Source organism: Lissotriton helveticus, chromosome 1_1, assembly GCF_964261635.1.
Source record: "Lissotriton helveticus chromosome 1_1, aLisHel1.1, whole genome shotgun sequence".
Classification (NCBI taxonomy): Eukaryota; Metazoa; Chordata; class Amphibia; order Caudata; family Salamandridae; genus Lissotriton; species Lissotriton helveticus.
In genome coordinates, this window is record NC_136057.1 from 286,600,419 (window position 1) to 286,625,386 (window position 24,968).

Below are 24,968 nucleotides of genomic sequence, written 5' to 3' on the forward strand. Positions count from 1 at the left end.
GGAGCAGAAATGAACTAAGTCAAAGGTTTGATGTGAACAACATATCTATTCACATGCAACTCTTAACCTCTAAGATTGCTGCCTTTCACTAGGTTTTTGCTGTTCTTCAAAGTAATCCTCATCCACCATTGTCAGGGCTTGAAGAACTGAAGTTTGATAGAAATCCCAGAAAACTGAAAGAATTTCTTTGAACCTGCATTATACGTTTCATATTTAAGCTGCATATCTGTACCAGAGTTGGAGGGAAATTGAGTATTGTCATGAACAATTTAGTGGGAAGTGTGCCATTCAACTTCAACTTACAGCCACCAGTGTACTTGGGTGTTGATGACCAAGACCTGAATTACAAGATGTAAGGCCACAGCAAACGGGGCAATCTGGCCTGAAAATAATGTATTACACTTTTTTGAAAAAGAACTGAAAGTGGAATTAAAAGATGAGTTTGCATGAGTTCCCATAATTCCTTTCTAATAGAGTTGGTCCCATTAATTATTCAATAGACATTAGTATCCAAGAAAGAAGGCAGGAGAAAAACTAAGAATCACCGACCATCTTGTCTACTTCCTCGATTGGTATAAAGGGCACCTTTCTAAGAAAGCTCAAACTGAAAAACCCATGTTGCGGGACCCAGTTGAATGTCCTCTTTCTGATGAAAAATAGGAGAGAAGAAATAAATTACTTTTTGTTTTGCTGGCAATAAAGGGAAGCTGTCTGATTTATTCAAAAAAATAGTCCACTTTTTTGTAAAGAGTTAAGTGTTCAAACAGCTCACCTGCAAGTTCCAGAAACTGACTCCAATTTCTTTCTTGTGCAAAACCGGTTGAGAATCAAATAATACATGTACCCACTTATGTTCATTCAGATGCTTCAGTGATATTTGTCTGTGGACTGTACACATTTTCACCCTAATCTACCTCCTGAAACAAACACCCTTATATCGTTGAAACAATACTTTCCATCGGCCCTGTTACGAATGAGACACCATCCTTTCATCTGCAAATAGCACAACAATACAAAATATTGGTTTTTAGTATCATAAGAAAGCCTATGGATCTCTTGGTTAACATATATAATCAAATTGTATATTTGCCACTAAAGATCGTGGTAGTTAGAATTGTATATTGGGTAAAGCACTACAGTCTTTTGCTATTCCACATTGTCATAGCAAATGAAGGTAAACTCTCCAGCTTTAGTAGTCATATATAAGAAACTCTAAGGGGCATATTCTCAAGCCCCCGTCGCCACCACAACGTCACTTTCAGTGACGTTGTGGTGGCGATAGGGGCTTATCCCTATTCTCAAGGTAACGTTAAGCCACGTTAAGTGGCTTAACGCAGCTGAATGATGCCTTGTGAATAGGGTCCCCTTCACACTGTTTTTAGCTAGAAAGGGGCTTGTAGTGGGTGTTGTGGTGGGCATTCCACCGCAACACCCATTGAGTTTGACCCTACCTCCTAATCACAAGGGTAGCGTAAATAGGAGGTAGCGCCAAATTTAAGACCAGGCAAAATCTGGTCTTAAGGTGGCGAAACAAGGAGGAATGCTTTATTTCTCTTCGTTTGTGCTTTTTCCATGTGTTTTGCCTTGTGCAGCACACATGGTAAAAGCAAAATGCCATGGTTTGTTTATGTACAGGAAGGTATTCCTTCCTGTACATAAACAAACCTTTTTTTTAAATGCCGTTTTGTAACTTACATGTGTGCTGCATGAAGCAGCACACACTTATGTTAAGAACTGGCATTTAAGGTTTGTTTATGTGCAGGAAGGGACACCTTCCTGTACATAAACAAACCTCCCTGCTTGCAGACACCCTTGCAGTCTGGAGCAAGGGTGCCTGCGTTGACACTAAGTTGTGAAACGTAGCACCATCGCAGACGGAAACTGAGGCTGCACCATATCCTACAGAATAGGGTGCAGCCTCATGTTTCGGAAGTGGCAGAGAAAGGCGTTAAGCCAAGAAGGCTAACGCCTCTCTCCTCTACTTCTTTGAGAATATGGCCCTAAGTGTCATAACATATTTGGAGGTGCTATGCTAATTTATCACATAGATCTACACGCACATGCAGTCTTTCAGAAGAATATTCTCCGCAACTCAACTGAAGAGAAAATCTCTGCAAGAGTATCAATTCATTCACTTATTTATCAGTCTCATGGCTATGGTGCCTCTCTAGTTTTTGGTCCAAAGAAGAACACCACTAAATACAGATTGTCACTGATCATGGTAGTTTAAATGAAGTTACTATTTAAAATAGATATTCCCTTATTCCTGCTTTTGATGTCTTTGAGATCCTAAATGAAGCCCTAACCTTTACTAAATTAGACTTAAGGAAAACCATTTATTAGAGACTGATGCAAATGGAAGACTTCTTTCCCAACTCTGAGTCACTTTTACTCCAGGGTAATTCTCCTTTAGGTTTGGTTGTTCACCAGTTAGTTTTTAAAGATTCAAGGACAGTGTGTTTCATATTTTGTGACATCACAGTGAGATTGCATACTACCTGTTTCCAAAACACCAGAATAACATGAAACTCAGGTCAAAGCTGTCCAGTACTAATTACAAATACTTCCCTTGTTAGCTAATCCAAAAACATGCTGTTCTGATGACATTGAGAAACTAGGAAATGTTCCAGAAGCAGCTCAGTGAAGGAAACAGAGATGCACAGGTTCTGAACACTTTATATAAACATTGCAACTTAACACAGAACCAAGTAAGGAGGCTCAGGATGATGGTTCAGACAAGAGAACAACAGGTCCAGTGATCAGGAACTTGAAATCCTGATGAATGAGTGTGATACCAAGAATGACAAGCTACTCAGCAAGACCACCCTCACTGTGCCAGAGGCCAGGAAGAAGCACGTATGGGGGCAGATCAAACGAAGGATCAATGTAGGGTAGAAAGCAACACAACCCTACACAAAATCTGCAAGCGTTCAGACTAGGGGACCACAACAAAGAGAGACTCGCAACCAGAAGGCAGGAGGATACTACTACTGGAAGGGGTCCAGTACAGAACCACCCACAACACCAATAGAGAAACTGATTGAAAGTATATGAAAGCTGGATGCAGTGACTGGTGTCCACCCCATGAGAAATGTGACCCAGTACCCAGCATACCAGCTAACCCCAATTGGAGTATGGCATTGCGGGCATATGTTGGAAGTTGAGACACACATTAACAACATGTAGGATCATGATTAACTCAAAAACAATACATTTGTAACATGTTACTGATTGCTTGAAGTCATGACTCTCAGATGCAAAGAACCACTGAACATGTAGAACAAGTATCATGAACAAGGTAGCATCCCTATATTCCTAGCAAAAAAACACCATTCATACATATTTAGTGTAGTAAACATAACTAGCTCAAACAACAAACACACACACAAAATCCTTGCTTATCAAAAATTAAAAGGTATCAGTAAGTCACCTGCAATTTGTTTTCCACTTTACAACTTTACTATATGACTAGCAACAGTGCTACATAGGAAACTGGAATGCAGCGAAGTTTATGTAAGCATTTCAATTAATTACACATTTATTTTATAAGCCAAAGGGTCACTCACATCCTGTCTACTCTTCCTCTAGCTAATCTGTGGCAAATAGGGCCACTCATATAAAACAACAGCAACAAAAGGGCACCAGTACATGGCCAAAAGAAGACACCAGCTGTTACTGCTACAGTCGCTCCTTCTGGGTCTTCAGCACCTTAAAGATCCACAACATGGCAGCCAGTGTCTGCACAAGTATGACCATCCATCCATTCGAAGGCAAACAGAAACGTCAGGCAAGTGCGGAGATGATTCACCAACACAGCACAGAGGGCTAGTGGGCAATGTTGCATGTGCAGCAACATACCACAAGGCCATTTGTGAATTCACCATGGACAATAAATTTGATACAACGTGTAGTGACAATATGTCACAGGCCATAGTAAACACACAATCCTATGTCATGAGAGGACACAAATTCACAGTGGTGGACATAAATTCACAGTGGTGTTACCGAAGTCAGTCATCAACCTGTGCACAGACATTTAGCCGTGTAACCAACATACTTGCAGCCTGCACAACCACCAGAATGAATACAAAACTCACATGTTACCAGAAAGGCTGCACCAGCACAGCAGAGAGTGAGGATGGACCAAGCATCAACAGTGCTTTTGTGTCTGAGGGTGATGCTGCTACTCCCTCAAGGAGCAGGAGTGAAGAAGCATAGGGAAGTGATGGACATCTGGAAAGTGACAGGCCAATTGTGGCCAGAAGGAGATAGGAGGCTACTGTGTTTTAAACCAGGACATGGGATATTTATTGCACAACTATGTTTATGTGTTTTAAACCAGGACATGGGATATTTATTGCACAGCTATGTGTATGTGTTTTGTTCATGATTGATAAAGTCATTGAGCATGGTCTATGGACTCTCCAAAAATAAGGTTGCTGTTCTTAAAGAACGTAGGGGCATATTATCAATAACGGAGTTAAAATTATCGCCGCTTTAGCGGCAGAAAACTGCTGCTAAAGCGGCGATAATGGGCTTGATATTATGCCCTGGAGAATTCCAATAGAAGCCCATGTTGACGCCAGAACATGGGCTTCTATTGGAATTCTCAAGGGCATATTATCAAGCCCATTATCGCCGCTTTAGCAGCAGTTTTCTGCCGCTAAAGCGGCGATAATTTTAACTCTGTTTCTTGATAATATGCCCCTAAATTCTTCAAATGGGTCATACATCAACTTTTGGAAGACAGCTGCAGCGAGTACCAGCCCAAAAAGGCATCCTAACTGATAAGTGCCTATGGGAGTTATGATAGTCATGGGATCCTTTGACATTTGATGCAGCCTTATTTGATGGTATGCTACAATGATATCAAAAGTGGAAAAAACCTTGGCCCATGCAGAATCATAAGGATCTTTGTTATATTCAGAATAGGAAAATGCGCAACCATGACACACTTATTAAGTGCTCTAAGATCCACACACAAGCACATTTTGCCACCACCCTGAACTCTCACAATGTTCAAGGATCCCTATTTGGCGCAACTTTTTTAAATTCACGTTTAATCACTTCTCTCATCAAAATAGCAATGACTATTACATTACTAACTATAGAAACTGCACCCTCCCATAACTTTATTTGGTGTCCATATCCACTGAAGCACCTACATTTATTAGCCAATTCTAACACAAGCCCCCGGGGACATCATGGTCCTTTATTTGAATTTTACCCAGAAATATTATATCAAAGACTTCATTAGATATCAGGGTCAACCATGCCCCTGAATCAACTAGAGACTAATCTTGAATACCATTTAAAGTCACCGTATCTATGGGATGATTTCCTATTATCCCATCTTACACCATCAAAATGCAATCCCCCACTTCCCTGTCCAATTCTGAAACTACCTATATTACTTTATTATAATTTGTGCTTGAAAGACAACACTTTGCCAAATGGGCCCTCTTGTCGCATATCTTGCTCAATATTAAGGGCAGAAATTTCTTATCGGTGGTCATGTGTCCAAAAAGCCACATATTTAGCAAACACCTTTGAATTTAGTTATTGATTGGTAGGGTCTTACCTGTAATTCATCATCTTTCATCTCAGCATTACTGACGGAGGGTTTAAAATGTTTTTCAAATTCCTTCCTCTACATATGCCACTGACTGGTGAATTTATTTGGCAATAGTAATGTCTTCAGTCAGTGTTGATACATCTTTCAACCACACCTCTTGCTTAACTTTGTCAGCCAGCATTTAAGCATGCATTGGTCACTAATGCATTCAGTGTAGACCCAAGTTCACAAGATGATGCCAACTTCTGCAGTGTTGTTATATAGTCTTCGACACTTTGATCACTAATCACAAAATAGTTTAGTTATAGTACAGTGCTAATGTTTCATCTTTCCTAGTGGTGAAGAGCGGACACTCGGCTCAACACACCAAGATTACAGGTGCTCTTACGAAGGCCTAATGATCCCATCCACATCACCACTGTGAAATATGAAATGCACATCCACTTTGTAGGTTCTGAAGTTGTCCTTATTGATAAAACTCCAGCCTGAGTGTGAGGGATGTCTTCTTCAGCTTCAACTGTTCCCACTGGAATCATAGACAGGCCGTACAACCTATAGAATACAGGTGACATAACACTCCACCAGTTAGAAGTACATCATGTTACAACAGAGTACATCAAGGACAATACCATATCCCATTGTGAACACTATTTTATATTATTTGTTTTATTTGTATCTCAAACTAAAAAAAATAGACAATAACACAGTGTCTAGCCCATGTCAAACTCTTTCAACTGTACAGCAAATGACAAAGCTTACGCATGTGTTTGTATTGCTGTTGAGCTAACCTATTTTCAACAGTGCGGCCTTCAGCTAGAGAGTCATCAAGAGAGCAAGGGGTGAGGTGAAGGAGTCTCTTCTCAGTAGAGCCTGGGTGGGCAGATGGAGCGGGGGAGCACCATATCAATGGTGAATGAAGAGTTTCTTTAAGAGTTGTTTCTTCAGCTCTTTGCTGAACCGCAGAAGAGTTAGGACAAACCTAATACATAATTTTCACAGGTGTGACTTCCCTTACTCAAAATAAAATGTACAGAGAAATTACAAAAAGTGGAAATCTTGAAACAGAAAAATGGAAAGCACAACATCAAAAAAAGTATAACAGAAGTACTTTGAATTTGAAAATTACATATCTTAAAGCAAAGAGTAAATATTTTACAAAGCCAGGCGAGCACTGCAATGGATTTTCCCGCCAAACACCAATCGTATCCCAGGAGTTTTCATAAGCGTAGTGGGGCGTTTACGCTAGCCTCACTGTACTGCGTCAGTGGGGACTAATGGAGAATGAAATTTGATGTGAAACGGTTCAAAAGCAGGAGTTTGCTGGAAATGACAGGCATGCAAACCGCAAAAACTGATGAAAAAATGTTGAATTTTGTACTAGGTCATTGTAGAAAGGAATGGATGGGGCGTGACTTTGAGACTGGACTTTGTAGGTAGGAATGTAACAAAGAGATGACTGGAAACTAGGGTACTGGAGTCTAACGCAGGATCCTACCCTCACACAATGTGAATTCTGCTGGACTTTTTCATGTTTGTCTTCAATTTTGGTCACCTGTGAACAGGTCGGGACAATCAAAGTAACATGTTATTACAGACTAGTTCTAGAAATGACAAGATTCAATGACCCCTTTACTGTTATGGAAGTTCACCCACAGTATACAACAGCCCTGCCAATTTGAAATGTGTCACACTCATGGTAAAGCCTTCGCACTCACGATGACTCACCCTAGCACTGTGGTACGTCAAAGGAGTTCACAAACCTGTAATAGGGGTACCTGAAGTTTTCAGATAGGGTCAGTCAGAAGGACACACTTGCAAGTTCTGTTCACTTCGATTGGTAGTTATCAGATATGGCTGCGTCACAAGTTCAGTGTGTATTTGGCACAAGTTAAGGAAGTGTCTCGGGTGGTAAGAGGGCTATGCTTGAGAGGTTTAGAATGGATGGATACCACATCAGAACGTATTCTGACAGAGTAGATACTGTACACTGAAGGGCTGCTACATTGTGTAATCAGTTTACGATACATATATAGTTGTTCGCTATGTGCATCTGATTCACTGCAACTCTGTTGTTTGTGGCCAGTTTCTCACTAAACAGCTTGCTTTGTCACATCAGACCCTGGGAAAGGATCTTTGTGGCTCTAGGTCATGCAAGTATTTCCCCCATATGGGTGCAACATTTGCTGGTTGTAGGACCAATGACCTATCTACCTGCAGGTGGCGCTGTAGACAACTGCTAGTTGACCTTTGTTCTTTAACCCTTCCTGGAATGGAATTAGTCATTATTTGTAGGACACCCTAAAGTGATGCAGGATTCTGCACTCTCAATTGTACAAAGAGACCTGCTGACACGGGTTGTGTAATGTAGGCAGGTCAAGAATGCTGAGATATTGATCATGGTCCAGTCATATGTTATATTAAAGTTTTTTCAAACCTGTGCATATCAGTCTGTTGCAGTATGTAAGAAAAGATTATTGCCTTTTCTCATGCAGGATTGATCAAAATTCCCCGGTGCTCCTGGAAGACCCTGTACTTGTGAAGATCGGGCAAAAGTACAATAAGTCACTAGCCCAGATCGCCTTGCGCTACCAGCTCCAGAGGGGTGTTGTGGCCCTTGCTAAGAGCTTCAATGCTGAGCGCATTAGACAAAACCTCCAGGTGAGAAACAAAGTGAGGGCTGGAGGAATGTTTACTGCGGTGTGTTATTCTGTAAGGGTAGTAGCATTGTAGGAGGCTACATGGTAGCCATAGAGAATAACCATTGTGTTTTACTGGTAACTTGTATGAATGAATCATCTTTATTGTAATGATTATTTAAAACCATATACAATCCTAATAAAAAATGTTTGAATAATTTACATTTATTTCGCAAGAGAGGTTTTTTAAGAACTACTAGCCACTGTGCAGTAGTATCAGAGGACTTTGTGAGAGCATGTTTGCGAGAGAGTGGTGAGCAGCAAAATACAACATTTTCAAGAATCCAGCAGAGATGAACAGTGTTCGGAGCTACTGGTCATTGTATGAGACCTAATTATAACAAAGGAGGGAGGGAGAGAAAAAGTGGATTCAGTCTCCCCGGATATGTTTCATAAACAAAGTGAATTCCACTTTGTTTATGAAACATTGTATGAGACCAACATGATCACAAGGCCCTGGTGAAGAGGAAGAGTCCTGATAGTCGGGGTGAGTAATATAAAATAGGTATTAGTCTTCTGAATAAGCAGGACTTAGGGATTCAGCTGGTGAGGACAATCCAGAGGAGGCTAAGTTAAACCGAACAGTGCCACGAAGGGGTATTTTTTTTTAAATGTTATGAATTTGCATTCGTCATTTTCCAATTCCCAGGTAGAGACTCACTTAATACCTATTTTATTGATAAAATTGTCACTATCAATATCAAGACTAGCATACCTCCCAACACTCCCCCCTAAAAGTCAACGGTCTATGCTCAGGAACAATCATTCTCAGGAGCAGTGTCCTTCCGTCACCAGGGAAGCCTTCTTAAACCTACTAAGAAAAGTTGGATCTGGCTCCCCAACGGATTGTTGTCCTCCGTACATATTAAGGGAATCCTTCCTCACATGTCCAGACCCCCTTCTTGCACTCCTAAACAATTCCCTCATTCATGGGACTGTCTGTAACGTTTTTAAAGAAGCTGAAATTGTTCCCTTTTTAAAGAAAGTAGGGGCAGACCCTTTGGCTGTTACGAACTATCGTCCCATTTCCCTACTCCCTCTCCTAGCCAAGGTCCTAGAAGCTCACGTGGCAAACTGCCTCAGCTCTTTTATTGAACAGTCCCATTATCATGACCCCCACTAGGTTTTCGACCCTCCCATTCTACTGAGGCGTCATTCTGACGGTCCTAGACGAACTAAGGAAAGGGGCCGACAAGGGCACTACGTAGGCCCTGGTGCTTCTCGATCTCTCTGCAGCGTTCAACACGGTTGACCATGAACTTCTGGCTGACCGTGTCAGTAAAGCTGGGATACAGGGCATGGCTCTTAAGTGGCTTATATCCTTTCTAGAGGATCACTCTCAAGCTGTACGCCTCACCCAATTCTCCTCCTCTAGGGTTAAACTGACATCTGGGATGCCGCAGGGCTACTCCCTCTCACAGCACCTCTTTAACTTGTACTTACTCCCCCTTATCCACTCTCTAGGAGAAAGGGAGAAAGGAAGGTTTGTACCTTCAACTATGCCGACAATGTCCAACTGATCTTTGACATTGATAAGTCGGCCGTCTCAGTCTCTAACTTCCAATCCACCATGTGACACATAAGTAGCTGGATGAACAGCAACCACCTGAAACTAAATCCAGATAAAACAGAACTGATCCGAATCGGAGGGCCATCAAACCCCTGGAATCCTAATTTCTGGCATACTGAACGGGGCCTCCCCCCTCCAGTTTAACCAGAAGTCTGGGCATTACAATTGACAGTGACTTGTCTATGAAATCTCAGATTAGGACGCTGGTTTCTTCCTGTTTCTTTCAGCTTCGAAGGATCAGTAATATCAGCAGATTACTCACCACTGATGCCCCGATCCAAGTAGTATTGGCGCTAGTCATCTCTCATATTGACTATGCCAATGCACAATTATCATGTTACACAAGTTTATAAATTATGGTTGATTTACACAAACTGTACAATTACTCAGTTAGTTATCTACACAAAAATTGTAAAAGCAACAGTTATAGTTCAGTAAAAACGTAAGACTCCAATGGTCCAACAGCAATTGTTTTTTTGTTCTTTAAATGTATCTCTCTATGAAGGTCCAAGAATTTAGTGACCTTATTAGAAGAGTCATGCTCTTCAGATAGATGAGTAAAGATTCTGTGACACTTTTAGGACACTGATCAGTAAACAAACCCTTTTGAATTATGGGGTCTATAACTTGCAAAACTGGGGCAGAGGCCTGTTACATGAGAAATACTTTCTTCGTGTAGATTGCTTTGCTGATACGTTTGATGCGATTTTGTTATATTGGAATATTTTCTGACTCTTTGTTATACTCAACAAAACAAGATGATGGAGCCTAAACCTCATAAGGATAAAACAATCTTGCAGTGTAAAACCTGAAGAAAGGTACCGCTGGTAGAAATGTCTTTAATCAGTGCGAAGAAAATTGGTTTTGTGATCTGGAATAAAAGTACGATGTATTGTAAAAGCATATCTAAGAAGTAATTTAGGTCATCATTTCAGAAAAAGATCATCAATTCCAAAGTTATTTGCAAAACTGGGTCAGTATTTTTTTGATATCCTAAAAGTTGCTCCTGATCGCTGCCTCCAAAAATTGACAGACTATCTACCAGCTACATTTTATAGATACGAACAAACTTGCAGGCTAAAACCTGAAGAAAGGTCCACCTTGTGGTAATGTCTAGTAAACAGTGAAAGTAAATTCAGCAATATGTAGGTTATGCATTTTTATTTTTGTTCCACCACTAATCTGTAAATTATGACCTATATCAAAATATATCTAAAACTGATTTATGTTTTTATTTATTCAAGCCTTCATTCACCCTTAAGTAGTTTACAAAATCAGGCAATTACCCTTTTCTGATATCCTAAAATTTGTTCCTGCTGGCAAAGATTGGCACACAATTAACCTACTAGAGAATATAGATACCAACTTGTCACTTAAAACCTCTGCAACGGCTTCTCTACCCAGCTGAAGGTGTTGGGAAAATTGGGAGGATATTGCCAGCAAATGCAATAGTTTCTGAAAAAGTTAACATTCAATAAGCTCTAATTTATTAATGCATTTATCAAGCAGAACTAATGGATGATGTCAAAGCGAGCATACAACTTTGCTCAATATGGCTCCAGCAATGGTGCGTTAGAGGAGGACTGTAAAGAGTGTTGAATCGTTTAATGATCCAACAACACCAAAACCTCTTAAATTGTATATGCTCCAGATAGCTTACCCATATCAAAATAAGCATCGCCTTTATACCTAAAATGTGTATTGTTTCTATGTATCAAATATCAGACCAGTAGTGTAAAATCCATTGAGACAATGCCATCCACATAAATCAGTGGAGCCAGTTGCCAGCACCATAATGTGAGAGGAACGCAGTATGTTTTCTACTAATGTTATGTGTTTCTACTAATGTTATTAATGTAATGTGACATATCAGATAGCACAAACACGAACTAAGATGCAGGGAAAATGTCATTCTTAATAGCCTTCCTGAATTCTAAATAGTTGCTGAGGCCACGAATCTGCACAGGGAGTGTGTTCCAGAGAGTGGCAGCTCTGTGACGGAAGGAGCGGCCACCAGCACAAACTCTTCGTGTCCGAGGAACCACCACCAAGTGCTGGCCATTGTGAGCGAAGAGGTCGTGAGGGGACGTATGGCAAAAGGAGATTAGCCAAGATAGAAGGGGTGGACAGTTTCAGGATCTTGAAGGAAAAACATAAGGTTTTAAATTCAATGCGCCTGGCCACAGGTAGACAATGAAGACCACGGATGGCATTGGACACGGAACAGGGCCTGCGCAAGCCTAAAAGGGTTCTTGCTGCTGCATTCTGTGCCCTTTGCAGCCTCAAAACCTCCGCCTTGTTGGACCCCAGATAAAGAGAGCAGGCATAGTCGAGTCTGGACAATATCATCGCCTGGATGATAACCTGACGCGTGGGCGCGTCAAAGAAGCCCAGTAATGGTCTGAACCCCCGTAAGAGTCCAAAACAAGTCCCTGCCATTTTTTGTGTTTGGACTCAGTAGTTTAAAGATGCGTCCAACCAAACCCCTAGATTTTTTACTACCTGCTTGGAGGAGGGGGCTTGCCCAGACTGGCTGGCCACCAGAGATCACTCCCCTGACCATGGTCCTTTCTCACTAACAATACCTCCGATTTGTTGGAATTCAGCTGGAGACAGTTGGTGGTCATCCACCCGGCCACTGCCACAAGGTCACCCTGAAACTTGAGGGTGTCCTGCTCGGTGTTATTTGAGAGTGCCACCACCAACTGTGTATCATCTGCGTAGGATACCATGGTCAAGCCTCTGCTAATTGCTACTGCGGCCAATGGTTGAACATAGATATTAAATAGCAGGGGTCTAAAGGAAGAACCCTGTGGTCCCCCTTATTTGAGAGGGTGTTCGCCAGAGGCAAACGGGGGAGCTGTTACCGAAAATGACCTCTCATGGAGGAATGAAGCAAGCCAGGCCAAAGCCGAGCCAGTAATTCCTGCCTCCTCCAGGCATCTCAGCACTATTTCATGAGGTACCCTATCAAACATGGTGCTCAGGTCCAACAGGATTAGCGCTGACGTGTGCCCCGCATCCATTACTGACCTGGGATGTTCTGTCACATCCAGGAGAGCAGACTCTGTGCTGTGAGCAGGCGAAAGCTGTTCTGGGAAGGGTCCAATATGTTATTCAGGGCCAGAAAATACGACAGGAGGGAATGAACATATGCCTCCGTAATCTTTGCCGCCCAAGGAAGCAGAGAGATGGGGCAGTAGTTCTCTGGTTTGGCCAGATCAAGCGTAGGTTTTTTTAAGTAGAGGAATTACCTTTACCTGTTTCCAAGCCCTGGGCACAGTAGCTGTGTCAAGGGACCCATTTATCACCTGATTCAAAGAAGGTAAGATTGTTGGCAATACTTACTTGAATTGATCTAGTCTAAGCGGGTCGACAGGGGATCCTGACTTGATCCTACTGCAGAGTGCTACAAGCTGATCCACCGGTATCGGCGGAAAGGTATACAGAGTATTAGCCTTTTGACCACAGCGTGCCACCGGCTGGAAAGGACCTGTAGATATCATCCACCTTGTTAACAAAAAAGGTTGCAAGGTCCTCGCACTGTTCATTGAACTTAATAGTCGACCCAGCAGAAGTTTGCCAGAATGCAAGATGGCGAGTATTGAGAACGTGCTCTTGGATGGATTAGCACTCTCGTGGATTTGGTTGGCAAAAAATGCTGCTCGTGCCAGATATATGGCCTTGTGATACCTTTTAATTGCTGCTCAATAGATATCTTTTGCAGCAGGACTAAAGACTCTTCTCCATATCCGCTCCAATCTCTTACATCCCCTACGCATATCGGCAAGTTCAGTCTTAAACCATGGTCACGTTTTTACTTTACGATTGACAGACAATTGTTTTGGGATTAAGCTGTCTAGCGGATGGCTTATCCACTCAGAAAATACCCTATGTGCCTCATTGGGATCCTCTGGCAAGCTCGGATGAGTAGCCAAGAGGCCGGCATCAAAGTGTTCCCAGTTCAATTTGTGGCAGGGCCATTTTAGGGAGGTCGTCTAATCCTCAAACTGAGCAGGGATTAAACCATGTAGTGACACTGAAACCAAGAAGTGGTCCGTCCATCCCATCATGATGGGCGCATGCATTGTGATAAGAGGTATATTAGTAAAAACTGGGTCTAATAAGTGCCCCGCAGTATGTTTTGGACCCAAGACCCACTGCATCAACTGGAAGGATGCAAGGTCGGCTTCAAATTTCACCTTATCAGTGTCCTCAAGATTATCCAAATGGAGGTTCAAATCCCCCACGACTGTGAAATTGGCGGAATTAACCGCCAGTATACTGACCATATCCACAAGAGCTTCCCTAAAGCCTAAGGATGGCCCAGGGGGCCGATAGACTAAGAGCCCAGACATAGTATAGTTCAGGCTCAAAGTGACCTTGAAATATGCACACTCGCAACCGGTAAACACCTGTTTAGTAAACGAACATGGGTAGCAGGATTTAAAAATAATAGCAATACCCCCACCTCTGGATGCTCTATTAAGCGAGAGGATGCTATAGCCCACAGGAAGCGCAAGGCCTGGTTCAGCTGTCATAACGTCAGAGAGCCATGTCTCAGTAAGAAAGAGGACGTCCGGAGAGGCATCCTCTAACAGGTCAAAAACATCTGCATGATGTTTAGCTAATGAACGACAGTTGAGGCTAAGCACACTAGTATGCTTCCTGGACCAGGAGAAGCGGTGGCGTGGGAGCAAAATATATGTTGCTTGGAAGCCACATTGTAGGCAGCGGAAAGGGCCCTCTACGATGCTCACACAAACCTTCCCACAACCGCTCTCCGAATGCCTAAACGTTAGCAGATCATTCCACGTATAAGTTACACTATCCTTCATAAGAAGGGCAGCATGTCTGGCCTTGAACTGGCGCGGACGGGCACAGACAAGCTTGCCTTTGGCGCGTCTTTGGCGCGCCCACAGCACGAGTCTGCTGCTGGCTCGCTCTTCCATGTGCCCTTTATGCTCCCCCTACCCGGAAGTGAGTGGTTTTGAGAGCTGGACCGCCAACCACCACCAAGATGGAGACCATCCCAGCCTGAAGCCCCAAGCAAATATATTACAAACGCCCTCTCCGCTCAAACGGAATACCGCCGCGGACTGGAGGGTGTAACTGGACAAGTAAGGTGAATTAATACAAAATATTGCAGGCTAAAAACAATCAGAGGACAAAGCAAGGAATTGAATTTAAAAACAAGGAAATACGGCGACTTATTATTAGGTCAGGTCAACAGCTAAAAATGTGTTAATGTGCCAGCAGCATTTATCAGAATAATAACAAGTGTCCGCTGCGCGCTCGCTCTTCCATGCGTCCTTCATGCTACCCCCCACCCGGAATTGAGTGATTTTTAGAGCTGGACCAACAACCACCACCAAGATGGCGACCATCCTAGCCTGAAGCCCTGAGCAAATATATTACAAACACCCTCTGCGCTCAAACGGAAAACCGCGGCGGACCGGAGGGTGGAACTGGACAAGTAAGGTGAATTAATACAAAATATTACAGGCTAAAAACAATCAGAGGGCAAAGCAAGGAATTGAATTTAAAAACAAGGAAATACGGCGATTTTTTATTAGGACAGGTCAACAGCTAAAAATGTGTTAATGTGCCAGCAGCATTTACCAGAACAAGCGTCCAGCAAAAACAAAGAGCAAACATAAAGGTTAAAAAGCATAGGTAATAGAATGCAACACTGCTAGAGACCAGTTGCTATCACGATTCCTCATAGGGAGCAGCTAGAGTTGTTTTTTTAGTCAAACAGTATTTTCTGGCAGTATAGAAAGCTTCATTCCCATTCGGTAGTGAATTGCCAATCCTAATTTTTCTTGGCCTATACCAAAGTGTATTTTGACTTACTTTTTGAACAGCAATATTATAGTAAATGTTGCAGGAAAACCACATCCCACTAATCTTTGTAGCCACATCAACTAACTGTCACACTAATAAATGTTAGTGCCTGCTCTAAAGGCTGTCTGCTTTTAGGGTGCTTGTACACAGTTTGCAGTTCAGGGAGTTGCTAGCTTATAATTTGCTGTACACTGAAGCATTGCAAATGGATGGCAGTTTTGACTTTTGATTGAGAGCTCTTTTTATGTTTGATGCACTGGTGAATGTTTCATGTAATGCAAAATATTTGGCAGACAAGTGCACTCCTTCGAATTACCTCCAACACCCTGAGAGACCACCATCCACCAAATTTATGGATGGCTGCTGGCTCAGTGGTCATCTCTGTACCTTGAAAGGAATCACGGTTGTGGCATTTTCCTTCATGGTAAAACAATATTTGTGTGTGGTCGCCGTTGGTTTTGAAGGCTGTCCACCACAGTTTTTAAAAATACTAATGACTCTCATACCCTGTGAGTTTTCTCCCAGAGTGTGTGGGCCTTTATTTATTTGTTCTATCTGTGACAGACAGAACAAAAATGACATTACAATAATAGATTGGGCGGTCAGTGCCGGTCCTCCGACAACCCCTGCTCCATCCAGCCATTGGCAGAAGCTTTCTGTTGATGAAGCCCTATTGGCTTTGTTGATGGAAACTTAGGGGTTATTAACCCACTCTCAAGAGAAGAGAGCTTCTCAGAATATGTGTTTGGAATAAGGAATTGTGTCCTAATGTATAATGATGAGAAGTGAGGTGGTTTATATAGTGGTGCGATGTCAGTCTTCCTTATATTTATGTGTTATCATTGTCATACATTTTATATTGAGAGTATATTTTTTTATACGTGTGATTGTTTTTTGCTTTTTGCACATTGGTCACAGCAGTCCAAATCTATCATTAAGTAGTCTCATTTTTATGTCTCGCTGAGTCAGCGCATGCTCCTCAACACCTTCTGTCCTGATGAAGACCCTAACACGAGGATATACCAGCCCTTGATTACCTAGGGGTCGAAACGTAGACTTCTACATACCATCAAACACGTGGGATTGAAATCAATAAACCCTACATGTCCTATGTGCTATGATAACAAGGAGAATTTGTGGATCTTTCTAAGACTGTAAAGGTTTTATTGTAAATACTTGTTATTGTGCTTGTCACAACACTTTTACCCTTTCCCTCACCCTTTCAATCACCCCCATTCCTCCTACCAACCTTTCCTTCTTTTTCACTGTGAGCACTGTAAAATATCACACATGAAAAAAGCCAAATGTTTTGAGTAGAAAAGCATTTAATGTGTGCATAAACTATAAATGACACATTTGGAGTAAACACATGATTTCTCATTTATGGTTTCAACCTAAAACTTCTGACGAATCTGGTACTCATTAAATGTATGTTTCTGATGAACCCAACAAGCATTTCTATTGTGGTGGATTGTATGTTATTTTTCTTTACTACTCCAACTACCCCAGCCCCTTTTTCTAACGTAATGCTATGATAACCCAGGTCGGGTAGTTTTATTTGGGTGATCCCCGTTAAAACTCAACAGTCAAGAGCACAAAAGCTTTACATGTGCCTCAGACAGGCCTATCAGGCATGATTTGACACAGTTGTGCAACAAGATGGCAGCAGCCATCACGCTGAATATTCTGCGGAGCTCAGATGGGCCATCTGTGCCCTTTTAGGTGGACCTGTCAATCAAAGTGACCTATTGTGTGGTTCCACATCTCATTATGGTTGAGTACAAGCCGACTAGCTGTTCGAGACTAATGCTAATTAGACTCCCAAAGGCTCAGGTAGGCAGATGGAAACTTTGTGAAAATAACATTTACTTATTATATATTAAAAAATACATCATCATAAATAGGATTTTGAATATCTTTAACAAATAGTGGTGCTATTATTTTTCTAGCTGTTCCCAGTCCCAAGAGAGCAATACTTATATCTGAATATGTTCTCCATACAGGACAGTTGAGGCCTGCAACAGTGAAAATAGCTTTTGGGGCATTGTCACTATATGAACTCAGTGAAATTAATTTTCTCCATGTCTCACTTTTAAATACCATGCACCCCAAATGTAGGTTACAAGACCTAATAGGGGTAACGTACTCATATTTTAAAGTTATGATGCATGTTCTTATCTTACCTTTCTCTCTCTTCAAAAAACACAGAGTTTACTCCTAAAAACCCTTCTGTATTCTCCCATGAGTTTTCCACCTCCCATCTGAGAGAGAGGGAAGGAATTGCTTCTCCATTTAAGTTTTTGGTTTTACCAACCGATGTTTAAAATTTGATTAAATGAGCGATTACCATTAAGAGAGCAGTGCACTGATTGGACTTTAAAGTATCACAAATATAGGTCTTATTTCATGAAGTAGGTACCCCTCCCTGCTCCGAGGAATGATTTCAGCTAAAGTTATCACTCTTTCACTGAAGAGCTGATCTTCTCCATATGTTGCAAAATTCAATAGTTATCTTCCGACTTTATACACTGAGAATTAATTATTTTTTTTCAATGGCAGGTGTTCGACTTCCATTTGTCTCCTGAAGATATGAAAATTATTGATGGCCTCAACAAAAACATGCGCTATGATTGTTTGGAAGTGTAAGTAGTTTTTTGGGGGTACAAATAGCTAATGTTTCAATTAAATCGATGTGTGTTATGATGAGTGGATTGTACTTAACAAATTAGGAAATACTACATCAACATAATGAATGTCCTTGAATGTCAGTGGGTAGTCTTCCAAAAATGTGAGATTCATCCCATGAAATACCTCTGATTATTGCTCATGTTCCATCTGGGCTGGTACTTTACCAATTACTCCTGCAGTAGACCACAACTAAGAAGGCATAGCAAAATATATGCCACTAATTAAGTCTCACAAGTTCAAAACAAAGAATGCGGTAAATCCACCAGAGGTCCAGCTAGAGGAACCGCCATTGAGTACGCGGGAAGAGGGCCCCATCCAGAGTTGCTCCTCTTTTGCTCCGCAGCAAGTCCATAGGTAGGAAACATGACTAGCATCCACCTAAGGCCCTCCAAGATGAGAGCCCAATCTGGAGTTCTTACCACTCAATCTCAATTCCTCCACTGACTACATTTCGTATGAGAAAGGTTAGAGGAAATAACTTGCAGTATGTAGCTGGCAAATGTACGTTGGGATAGAGGGGCATATTATCAAGGAACAGTGTTAAAATTATCGTAGCTTTAGCGGCAGAAAACTGCTGCTAAGTCGGAGATAATGGGCTTGATAATACCCGCTTGAGAATTCCAATAGAAGCCCACGTTCACACCGGAACACGGGCTTCTATTAGAATTCTCAAAGGCATATTATCAAGCCCATTATCGCTGCTTTAGCAACAGTTTTCTGCCGTTAAGGCGGCGTTAATTTTAACCCCGTGGTTCTTCCACGTTCCTCCAGAAATCGAGGTCAGTGGGAGAAGCCATTTGTGTAGACTTAACCAACTCCTTGTTTAGAAGTTATTCAAACCCTGGTAAAAGATTAAATTAAGCACAGTTACTGATTCCATGGTATTTTGACTGAATTGTTGCTCCAGTTATAAAGAATATAACAACAAAATTGAAGAATTGCACCTCAAACCATATTTATACCCGTGTTGCTATCAAATTTTCAACATTTTGTGGTAAAAATTTTCACCAGCAACATGATTTTGCTTACACCAAAGGTAAAATCCAGGCAATGATAATGTGCACTCAGCTCTAATTTACTGTTAGCGCACAAATGGGTGCACCCATTTGTGTACAAGCACCATGGATGCCAAGTCGTCCTATTGTTCTTTTGAGCCAGTCAGTAGGCAAAGCCCATAGTGCCAGCTGACCAATGTCCAGTTTGAGCAGCGTTCTCTCTGGATGTACTCTAACAGATAGACTATTAAAAAGCAGTTATTTGCTTGTCATGAATGAATGAATGAAAACTGTCCCAAGGGGCAGCCCAGCGCTAGTGATAATGCAAGCTTAAAAGTGGAAGACTAATAAAGATTAGAAATCCAGGGTTTCAGTTTTTCGGGAACATCATAATGGTGGTGTCATACGTATGCCAGCTGTGAGAAGGTCCAGTGTTTGGCAGCCAGGAAGAAGAACTCCCACATATCCTGGCGTGCTGAAACCTGGGTACACTAAGGAACTTATTTCCTGTCGACCTTAAAGTTCTCTCTGGGCTGTACATCTGTACTAACCTTTGAAAGTATTTAGGAACACTTCGGGTATTGCCCAGTAAGTAGAAGGGTCTTACAAAGCTCCCTCTTCTGCATGGGGAGCCAGGGTCGTCATGTGGGTGACTCTGAACAGAAAGTAGATTTAAGGATTGTACAATTTGGGCAAAAGGTGTTAAGTGCACACTAAACAGGGTAGGACTAAGGGACAAACCCTGTGAAACTCCCTGTTTAAGCTGGGAGGAGGTGGATTTGTCAATGCCCAGGCTGACTTTCTGAGAGAAAAGAGTGTGTTTACCTTGGTGCCGAGTTGCAAATACCCTACTTGACCAGCTACTCCAATGGAATGGAGTGTGAGATGGTGTTGAATGCTACTGAGGGATCTACCAGCACCAAAGGAGCATGACTTCTGTTGTCTAGAGTGGCACAAAACTGTCCTAAGACTGCTAGAAGAGCGGCCTCTGTACTGTACTGTTCTTAGAAACCCTACTGTGAGCAATCCAGGAGAGAGTGTGCTTCAAGAGCGCTTGATGATTGCTTATTTACTACTTTTCCAAGATTTTAGTTGACACAGGAAAGATAGAAAAAGGCCTAAAATTGACCAAAATGGCACGCTGCGGCTGGCTTCTTCATGAGAGGCAGAACTATTACAGATTTCAAGGGGGCATAAAGGGGCCTTTGAACAGGTAACCAGCATCTCCAGATCCACTGTCATGAGGCTAGATCAGTAAAAGCTGATTATTGAAACATAAACGTCTCATTTTTGTCACAGAGCATGGACGAGTGACTCATAAAACAAGCACCGGCAAAGACAATAGGTCTCGACTATGCAAGAGATATTGGCTTTGCCAATACATTTTAGCCATGTTGTACACCAGCATGGCTGCCGTTCAGCTTGGCTTAATGGTTGTGCTGTAAAAGTGTCGTAGAGTGGAAGGGTGTAGAGTGGAGTAGAGTGTCTTAGAGCTGAGTGGCATAGAGTGTTGTAGAGCGAAGTAGAGTAGAGTGTGGTAGAGTGGAGTGATATAGAGTGTGATAGAGTGGAGTGGAGTGGCGTGGAGCAGAGTAGAATGGCGTGGCGGGTGTTGCGCAGAGTCGAGTAGATTGTTGTAGAGTGGAGGGGCATGAAGTAGTGTAGTATAGTGGAAGAGCAGCGTAGAGTAGAGTGTTGTAGAGTGTCGTAAATTGGTGTAGAGGTTCTTATAGTGGAGTGGCGTGGCGTGGAGTAGTGTGTCATAGAATAGAGTGAAGTAAAGTGGCATAGAGTGGCATAGGGGGAGTTGAATTGAGCACTGTAGAGTGGAGTAGTATTGTAGAGTGGAGCAGAGTGTTGTGGAGTAGAGTAGCATAGAGTGGAGTAAAGTTTAATGGAATAGAGTGTCAGAGTGGAGTATCGTGGAATGTAGTGTCATAGACTGGCCTAGAGTGAAGTGGCATAAAGTACAAAGTATATTGGCGTAGAGTGCAGTAGGGTAGAGTACAGTGCCTTTGAGTAAAGTGGTGTCGAGTTTATTGGCACAGAGTGACGGATAGCACAGTGTGGTGTAGAGTAGAGTGGAGCCCCACCACATAGCATGCAGTAGCGTAGATTGCAGGGGTGCAGAGTGCTGTGGTGCATAATGGAGTAGAGTGGCGTAGAGTGCCATGGCATAGAGTGCAGTGGTGTAGAGTAGATTATTTTAGAGTTAATTGAATTTGCATTGAGTAGAGTGGTGCAGGGTAGATTGCAGTGGTGTAGAGTATCGTAGAGTGTACTGGCATAGAGTGCAGTATCATAGAGTGGAGTGATGGAGAGTAGAGTGGCGTGGAGTGGCATAGAGTGCATTGGCATGGAGTGCAGTAGAGTGGTGTAGAGTTGAGTGGTGCAGAGTAGAGAGTAGTGACATAGAGTGCAGTGGTGCAGAGTAGAGTGGTAAAGAGTGCAGTCTTGCAGGGTGAAGTGTCATAGAAAGTTGTGATGTAGAGTGCACTAGTATAGAGTGCATCGTTGTAGAGTAGAATAGTATGGAGAGTAATGGCATAGAGTTCAGTGATGCAGAGAAGAACCAAGTGGCATAGAGTGCAACAATGTCCAATGACATACCATGCAGTGGCGTAGAGTGTTGAAGAGTAGAGTTCAGTGGCATAGAGTTCAGTGGTACATAGTAGCTGGCCTAGAGTGTAGTAGTGTAGAGTGCATTGGTTTTAAGTGAAGAGGTGTAAAGTGCAGTGGTGGAGCGTACAGTGGTTTAGAGTAGAGTGATGTAGAGTTGAATGGTGCAAAGTAGAGTGGAACAACATAGAGTGCAGTGTTGTAGATTGCATTGGTTTTGATAAAAGTGGAATAGAGTGCATTGGTGTGAACACAGTGGTTTACAGTAGAGTGGTGTAGAGCTCAGTGGTGTACGATAGAATGATGCAAAGTAAAGTAGAGTCGAGCAGTGTAGTATGCAGTGGTGCAGAGTGCAGAATAGATTGCTTTAGAGTAGAGTGAAGTGCTGTTGTATGAAGTGGTGCAGGGTAGAGTGCAGTGTCAGAGTAGTAGCTTAGAGTATACTGGTGTGGAGCAGTAGAGAGTATAGTGCAGTTGCATAGAGTGCCGTGGCATAGAGTACAGTGGCGTAGGGTGGAGTGGTGTAGAGTGGAGTGGAGAGCCCAAAACTGTAGTGGTGTAGAGTGCAGTGGTGCATAGTAGAGTGGGATAGAGTGCATTGGCATACAGTAGAGTGGTGCAGAGCGTAGTATATAGGCATAGAGTTTTAGTGAGAAAGAGTGTAGTGAAGTACAGTAGAGTGGTGCAAAGTAGAGTGCAGTGTTCCAGAGTAGGGTGTCATAGGGTGCAGTGCTGTAAAGTGTTTCAGAGTAGATTGGCGTAGAGGGCAGTGGCATAAAGTACAGTTATGCAGAGTAGAATAGAGTAGCGTAGACTGTGGTTATGTTATGTTATGTTAGTTAGGTATTTATAAAGCGCACAGCTACTCCCAAGAGTTTCCCGGTACTAAGCAAAGAACCGCATAACAATTATAGTATGAGGAACGAGTAGACAGCAAACAGAAAAATAAAACGGATTAGAGTTGGAAAACCATGTCTTGAGCCTTTTCCTGAAGGTAAGGAGATCCTGAACCTGTTTGAGGTCCAAGGGAAGGCCGTTCCACAGACAGGAGGCAATTACCTGGAAGGGAAGACCACCGATCCTGGCAAATGAGACCTTAGGAACAGGGATCAGAAGTTGAGTGGAGGATCTCAGAGTACATTGGGAAATGTAGCGGGTAATGTAGTATTTGGGAATACCCCATTGTTTATAATTCCAAGTGAGGTTCTCAGTGGATGTCCATAACACCTGTCAATAGTGTTTTCAAGTGACAGCCATTGTCTAGGAGTTGCTGTGATTTACAAGATGGCTGCCATTTCTGCTTACATCTGAAGACGGACTTCAGGGTAACTCAGTCATGTACACAGGTTTATGAGGATCGGTGGTCTAGAGACACAGTCGGTCAGAAGTAGGGCCATTTCTCAATGTTGTTCACAAGGCCAGGGTTTGACATCTGATGGGTGGCGTAGGTGGTTACAGCGGGTCAAACATTCAGTAATTCATTTACACCCATCTGGCATATGGATCGACTGTCCCTCATCCAATCTAAGTTGCCTATCTGTATACAGTTAACGTTTCATTTTGCAGAGAATGACTACAGAAAGTAAATAATTATTTTGTGTTTTCTAGGTGCGTTGATCACCCCGAATATCCGTTCCACGATGAATAAGTACTAGCAAACCTATGAAGTGACGTGAAAGGTGTTTGGCCATCAGTGATGAAGGACGCGTTTCTACTCTTATATCTCAATTGAATGATCGTTTGACCCGGATATTGTTCTCATCCAACAGACATGGACCCTTTACACAGAACAATCTGAACTGTCCCTTGTGGGCGAAGTAATTACCCAACTCATTGGGATTCATTTTACCTCGGAAGGAGGAACGGCTGAATCAGCCCTGCCTGCAGGTTCTCATAAGCAGAACCCAAAAAGGACCCCATTTGCACACCCCGGTGGGATTAAGGTGAAGAAATGCCTTGCATGGAAATGTTAAATTCGTGATTTATATTCCCAAATGGGAATGTATACATGCATTTAGACTTACTCCCGTTTAATATTACACCACTAGGGTTAAACAGTGCATAATTTGTGCAGGTGTTTGCAGGTGGTGGTCAACTGTAATCATTTTTGGGGACCAGGACATATTTGTTTAGGAGACTTTCTCCCAGAGAAAAAGAGAACACATGCAGAGAGGTGAGAAAGTAGAATAAGAAAAAGATTTTTTTAAAGCCACACAACAGGACATAGCAGGGTTTAAAACGTTCAAATAATTAGATAAAAAAGACAAAAAGAGTATGGTGGTGGAACGAAGGTATGAAGGGGTAATCGTTAGTATTCGGCAAACACAGCATTAGGTGGTGACGGTGGCCGGTTCTTTAGAAAACCAAATAGTGCCTTGCAACAATTTGTAACAAATAAAGCGCTGCTATAGTCTCATATTATGTGTAAGCAAATCTGTTTACTGAGCCGGGATGCCATGGAAAGTTGATGAACACCAGACACACACCTGCTAGTTATGGAAATTCGCAAACTCTTGCAAGCCATATTCCCACCCTCAAAGTAGTTGGAGCGTCACACCTACACGTAGCAGTAGAAAACGTTCATCCAGGGTGGGAGTGGGGAGGAAACATTTGGAAATTGGTTTGGAACAGAGCAAAGATTTGCCCCACTAAGAATTTGTTTTATTTACCACATATCCCCATAACTCACCTAACAAAGCACATCATGATAGGGCATTCCTAACAAAAAAACATGACATCTCGTCACTTATCACAACATCTTTATAAATGGCCAACACTTTACCACAGCTCGTCTAAGATAACATAGCATTAAACAATAATTACAGCAAACGTTTGTGCACAATAGAGTACCGCATAAGTGCATATCTATGCGTCAGGATTTGCACTAATCTTGTGCACCTGTCCAACCAAAATAATGGTGTTCTTCTCACACTATACCTGCCAGTGACCGCATTTACTATGACTTCCGAGCCAGTGGT

The 24,968-nt window shown here is 42.3% G+C and overlaps 1 protein-coding gene across 2 annotated transcripts in view; it reads left to right on the plus strand.

The window, feature by feature from the left end:
• The window catches only part of LOC144796227 (aldo-keto reductase family 1 member C1-like), a 243,658-nt gene extending 219,252 nt beyond the window's left edge, over positions 1–24,406 (plus strand). For both annotated transcript variants that reach the window (XM_078668205.1, XM_078668204.1), the window contains exons 8-10: positions 8,068–8,233; positions 18,248–18,330; positions 23,599–24,406. In XM_078668205.1, coding sequence (XP_078524331.1) covers positions 8,068–8,233; positions 18,248–18,330; positions 23,599–23,638 — 289 coding nt within the window. In that variant the 3' untranslated portion in view covers positions 23,639–24,406. The remainder of the gene's footprint in view (positions 1–8,067; positions 8,234–18,247; positions 18,331–23,598) is intronic.
• Positions 24,407–24,968: the final 562 nt, after the last annotated feature.